Source organism: Adiantum capillus-veneris, chromosome 1, assembly GCF_014529385.1.
Source record: "Adiantum capillus-veneris isolate H3 chromosome 1, ASM1452938v2, whole genome shotgun sequence".
Taxonomy (NCBI): domain Eukaryota; kingdom Viridiplantae; phylum Streptophyta; class Polypodiopsida; order Polypodiales; family Pteridaceae; genus Adiantum; species Adiantum capillus-veneris.
Genome location: NC_140931.1, coordinates 31,104,090 through 31,109,900, shown reverse-complemented (window position 1 = coordinate 31,109,900; position 5,811 = coordinate 31,104,090). Strand labels below are relative to the sequence as shown.

Here is a 5,811-nt window from a genome sequence, read left to right as displayed (position 1 = left end):
GTATTCATTGCTCCATTCAATCCATGTTGTACCACCAACTGGTCTACATCGTTCCAGGAACAATTGTCGTCATCTTGAAATGAGCTAGCTTGAAAATCCCTTTGTTATTTACCTTTCTGGCGACTTCCCGCCAAAAGGTATTCATGGATCCTTTTCCTAACTACGAGAGCCAAGGGGACCTGTGTAAGATGGAGCACCTGAAGTATCTGAAGGTCTCCCTCCATTATAGTGACAATGCCACTTTATTGCACTTTCGTAGTAACTTCCCCCATACAACCTCCAAGCTTCATAAAAGCCCAACTTGGATGATGGATCCTTCCAACGAGCTCCTTGTGATAAGAGCTCTAGTTTGTCAATCATATCACAAGCTCTGACGGCCCAATCTTGCCTTTGATTCATTAAGGAGACTACTAATTTTGCAGCCTCCAAGCTAGCTTTCAGAAAAGCCTAGGTTGGAGCTATAAACTCCCTTCAAGGACAAGGTGGCAGGTTATGGTTGTCTTATCATGGCCCATGCGGTTTCATGTGATTTGCGCTTTTTGACGTATGAGGAAGAAGCTTTCCTCAAAAAAAGCTCAGGTTTTGCCACAGCCCACAGGTGTCTACGCGGAGAGCGAGACACGTATATACTGTGGCCGCTGCACGAGGCCAAGTGCTGGATTGTCAGTGGCTTTTTGCCACGTGGAACGGCTGGAACAAATATCTAGAAAATTAGCATGCTGTGGCATCACGTGATTGGCTGGTTGGTTCGAGAGATATCCGCTTGAACTATTTAAAACACTTTGTGGGCAAATAGGTTAGTACTATTTTTCTCTCTGTGTGTGCTGGCCCCTGCGACCATGGGGTACTTCGCGAGCAAGTATATGTGTGTTGTTTTTGAGCCTGGCTTTCTCGCTTTCTGATCTCTCTCTTTCTGTGTCATGTCTTCGCTTCTCGCTTTTTAAGTAGCTCGATTTTTGGGGTTTTGGCTCTTTGCTTTCCAGTATGTTGCACACATTTTAGAAAAGAGTTATTAAGCCTAATCATGAAAGATGCGATTCAACAGCAGGATGGGCGCAGGTGGCGAGAGCGAGGATGCAGCAGCTAAGGAGTGCACAAGCGTGGGTAGGTAGCGAGTGCAAGGCCAGGACTCAGGAGGAGAGGCGCGATAGTTGAGGAGTGGACATGCCCTGCTTGTTTTCGAGACATGGTTGTTTTTTGTAATACTAATAACCTGTTGGTTCTCGCACAGATGGCGGCCTGACTTGACGGTTAGAGCACGCGTTTACGCTCCCAACTCGGCCACCACTCTTGATTAACTTGAGGCGGTTGATGTGGGGAATTTGCAAAGAGGAAAGGTTGGGAGCTGAGGAATCTCGGTGATAAACGAATAGAAGTTGGAAGTTACCAGAATGTGGACACAGCATCATCCGGGCTATGGCAACATAGCCCCATTCTTTGACAGTTTCCTAGTTCTATAGCTAACCGAACACGTATTTTGCACATTAGATCAAGCTCCCAAGATCTACAGAAACGTTACCATCGTCGTCATCGCATACAATTAGTTGCACCGAGCTCTGCTTCAATCTGTACAGGCGCATGCAGATTTGGTTCCCTTTGACAATGCAGGGCCAACATCCGAAGGTAGCCCAAGCTACTGGACATGAGCTTGATAGCTCCACTTTGCAGCGGGACGAAGTGTGGTGTGATTGGAAGAAACTTGTGCAGTCCCTTCGCCTCGCCTTGGAATCAAAAAGCTGTGATTCTCAGTTAAGACAACTTGTCAATGAATGTATGGCATTGTACAGAGCTTCATGCACAATCCCTCCCACGACAGACAACATCCTGGCATCAATTTCAGGTACTGATATACATTCAAATTACCATTACCATCTTTTGTTTTTCTGTCAGCTGATAGATACGAGTCATAGCTTATATTAGGCAGGGTGATGAGCAAAGGGTGAGGTGCCTAAACAGATAGGCACATGATACGTTTAAATGTATGCTTCGGCTTTGCAATTGAAAGAGTGGTTAAGCTCTGAAATTTAAGGCTTTTGTTGCTGGCTTTGCCTTGTTGACTGATCATGTACTGACAAATACTTAAAAAGTGCTTGTTTCAATGTGGACTACTTGCTAATTTCCACGCAGCCATGAATAGGCCATAGCTTGGTTGAAAGCACCGCTTCGCCTGCTACATATACATTCATTTACAAAGACCCATCTTCATTGTGATGGGCTAGCATTGGCAAAATTATAAAATAGCATCAAGTTTGAAGCATTTGTAAGGTTATGTTTACTGAGATGTTGTCAATTTATAAGTGTATTGCAAGGCTAAGTCCAGGGACATCCTATAGATGTTTGATCCATGACATGTGCAGACAGATTATTTTTACACATTGAGGACCTACTTGCAAGTGCAGGGGATTAGCGTCTGCAAAGCGAATCACTAGGCAAGCTTAATAAAATTAGCTCGTCAGTGACAGTATAGATAGAGTACTCTGGGCAACTTTGTGTTTCAATATTGTCAAATGCGTCGTAGTAGCACATTCTGGTCTTATTTTATGCTCGTTAATTTTTCCGATGGTGTATTTCTTGCAGGCCGACATTCCTCCCAGCTGGAAGCTGCTTTCATGTGGCTTGGAGCATGGAGACCAAGCTCAGCTATTACTTTGGTTTACTCAAAGACGGGTGACACCATGGGAAAATGCGATGGGCTTGAGAGTTCCACTCCTCCTCCGTGCATGCTATCTGAATCACAGATTTCTATAATGGAGGCATTACGTGAGCACACATGCAGAGCAGAGGTCGAGATTAGCAGCAGCCTAGCATCTGTACAGGCAAGCAATTTTCTTTCTTGAGCTCAAAAGGTTGTGCATGTCTGCTATTTTGATGAAAAATAAGGCAGATTGACTTGGGCATTCTAGACTTATGACATGAGAATTATGCGGAGGTGGCAACCCTGTGGTCTATCTATGTTTCTTTGATAAAACAATGGATTGTTTCTACAATACCAAGGGCATGAAGGTTTTGAAGAGGTTACAGTCCGAAATGTTCACATTTGACAGGCTAGATACACATGGTCCAGATGGACATGTGGATGGGTGTGTGTGTAGGTCTTGTAGTTTCTCTTTGGCTGGCTTGGTTACACAGATATCTTTTATTTGACTAAATTGGCACATTCTGCTGGCAGATGCTTCTAGCAGATCAGAATATGACAGAAGCATTTGGGATAGGAAGTCCGCTTGATGGTATGCAAGCTACTCTGAGTGATTCCGAAGATGTGGAAGCCCAGCGCCTGATGAATAGTAAGTTAGTGTCGTTGCGCACTTTATACATGCAAGCAAATGGATTGCGCTTACAGACACTTCAGGAGCTACAAAACTTGCTCAACCCTACACAGACGGCACAATGTGCAGTTGCTGCGTTTGAGCTTGCTTATGCGCTACGGAACCTAGGAGATGCATTTGCATTCAAAAGGAGGTCTGGTCCATCTGAGTCCGCAAAAGAATCATCCAAGCATGCTGCTTGAATGGAATGATTATGGGAGAAATGTTAAATCTTTTGGGCTCAATAGTTGCAGTTATCATCAATGTTTGTGATTCGGTGGGTCCTTCATGCACTGGTAGGACAAGCATCCGTCCGCAATGGAATAGCGCGAGGGTGCGAATGCAATTTATATGGATATGAGTCCTGGGATATGAAGTTGAGAGAGAAGAGAAGAAGTGTGTATAATTGATGACAACCTTATCTCATCTCGCAAGAGGAAAGAGGGGACATGGCAATGCGGTGATCTATATTTGCAGCGAACCTTAAAGCCTTTGTAAGATAGTGGTTGCTCTAGATCATATCCTTCTAGGTCCTCTACGCCCAGCAGCTGGCTGCTCAAGTCTTCCTTGTAGTTAGTGTTTTGATGCCCCTTTTTAAGGGTCTGATGCAATGTGATGTTTGTGACAGAGCGTCCTCTAGACCCTCAAGTGCTCTTTGGAATGCATTGGCGAGCTCTTTGATTATTCTTGTAATGCTTGATTGTGGATGTTTTGTTTTCCCTCAGTCTTAAGCAATTCTAGCTGTGTCGAGCGGGGTGATCTGATTGGAAAATGAGGTTGCGCTTGGAAAACATTGTTGTGGTGGTGACAGTGTAATCTCTCATATGTTGCAATGGAGTGGTGTAACCAAGAAGTAAAAATGTCTCGAGAAAAAACTGAGCTGTATGGTGTGCTTGAAGCCTTTGCTGCCACTGTCATAATAAACAAGGGCAGTGTAATACTTCCAAGAGAAAAAGTTGCAGTAAGCACCACTTTTGATGCTTTTCACAACCTTGCGGTTGTAATCGACAACAACTGTGGGAGTTGCTCATGCTTGCAGAAGGAAGAGAATTGAACTTAAATTCTTTATAATGCTCTTTTTTCACAAGATGCTGGACACTTACACAAGAAGATTTTGAAATTTCCTCATGTAGGAAAACGGAGTCTTTTCTAGTGTTTTTCATACAATGAATAACATCATGAGCTTTTGCTCGAGAGGCATTGCATACCTAGCTATGTACGATTGGGAGCAGGGACCACCGGCCCGCCCACCGGGCCAGCGGTCCCCTGTCCCCAATCGTACCTAGCTAGGTATGCCGTGCCTCCCTCACAAAAGCGCATGATGTTGAGGCAAGTCAATGTGTGGGAATTATTGTGAGAATTTGTCCAAAACTTCTTGTGTTAGATGTTTATGAGAGTGAGATGGGGCATCCCCATGTGGGTAAAACCACCCTCACCTGCTATCACCCACCATTGTATACTTAAAAAAGAAGAAAAACTTTCCCATGCCTTGCAAATACTATGGACGATAGTTTTGAGTGGTTTCCTTTAAGAGGAATAAGAAGAGTCTAGCATTTTTAAACAAGTTGATAGGGATGTAATTGGGTGTTGCAAATGATTTGAAAGGAGGATCCCCAGTGTTCACCACTTATTCTCGACCTCTTGACTTGTAATCTTTCTCTTTGGCTATTAAGCTCGACCTCTTGATTCGTAATCTTTTTCTCCCACAACATTGACAACTACACATGCGATCTCCTATGGAGGTTGCTTTAAGATGTTGTAGTTGCCTCTAATGCTCTTTTGAAAGTGCCCATGCTTGCGTTTAGTATGTGGGTGCTTTTGAATTAAGCAACAATTCGTTGATTTCGTTCCATAATTCTCTCACTGATGTAATGCAATTGCTTCGCGTCTTCTTGCCAATAAATCAATCCTTTATAAGCTCTTTGTACTCACTACCAGGGTTAACGCTATATTTCCTTTATATTCACACGAGATTCCTTCTCTGCTTCCCGACTGCAATACCCCTCTCACAGCTCTCGTTTCAATTTTTTTCTTTCTACGGCTAACTTTTGTGACAACAGTGAGAAGAAAAGGAACACGAACACACACACACACACACACACACACACACACACACACACACACACACACGCGCGCGCGCGCACGCACGCACGCATGCGCGCACACACACATCAGTGAGAAGAAAAGGAACACACACACACACACGCACGCACGAGAGCGCGCACAGAGAATTTGATGGAGTAAAGTATATTGTCACATTGATGTGGTCCTTATTCTAGTAGGATAATTAAAAACAGAAGGTTAGAAATTAGTTAGTTGGCATGTGAAAGTTACTCTAGCAATCTCATTCTTAATGGTTAATGTCCTTTAAATGGAGTAAGTACAAACACTTATACAAGTATGAAACATGATAATGGCTTCTCCCCATGCTCATCAACTCTATGCAATGTGTGGACTGCTCCGAAGGCATGCTCTTTGTAAATGGATCCATAGGGTTGCCACCTCT

General features: G+C 43.8%; 1 protein-coding gene across 1 annotated transcript; it reads left to right on the top strand.

Moving 5' to 3' along the window:
• The first annotated feature begins 799 nt into the window (after positions 1–799).
• Positions 800–3,989, top strand: LOC147464499 (transcription factor TGAL7-like). Its single transcript, XM_086515295.1, has 4 exons — positions 800–1,104; positions 1,232–1,840; positions 2,578–2,816; positions 3,170–3,989. The coding sequence occupies exons 2-4, from the start codon at positions 1,579–1,581 to the stop codon at positions 3,506–3,508; spliced, it is 840 nt and encodes a 279-aa protein (XP_086371421.1). The 5' UTR covers positions 800–1,104; positions 1,232–1,578; the 3' UTR covers positions 3,509–3,989.
• Positions 3,990–5,811: the final 1,822 nt, after the last annotated feature.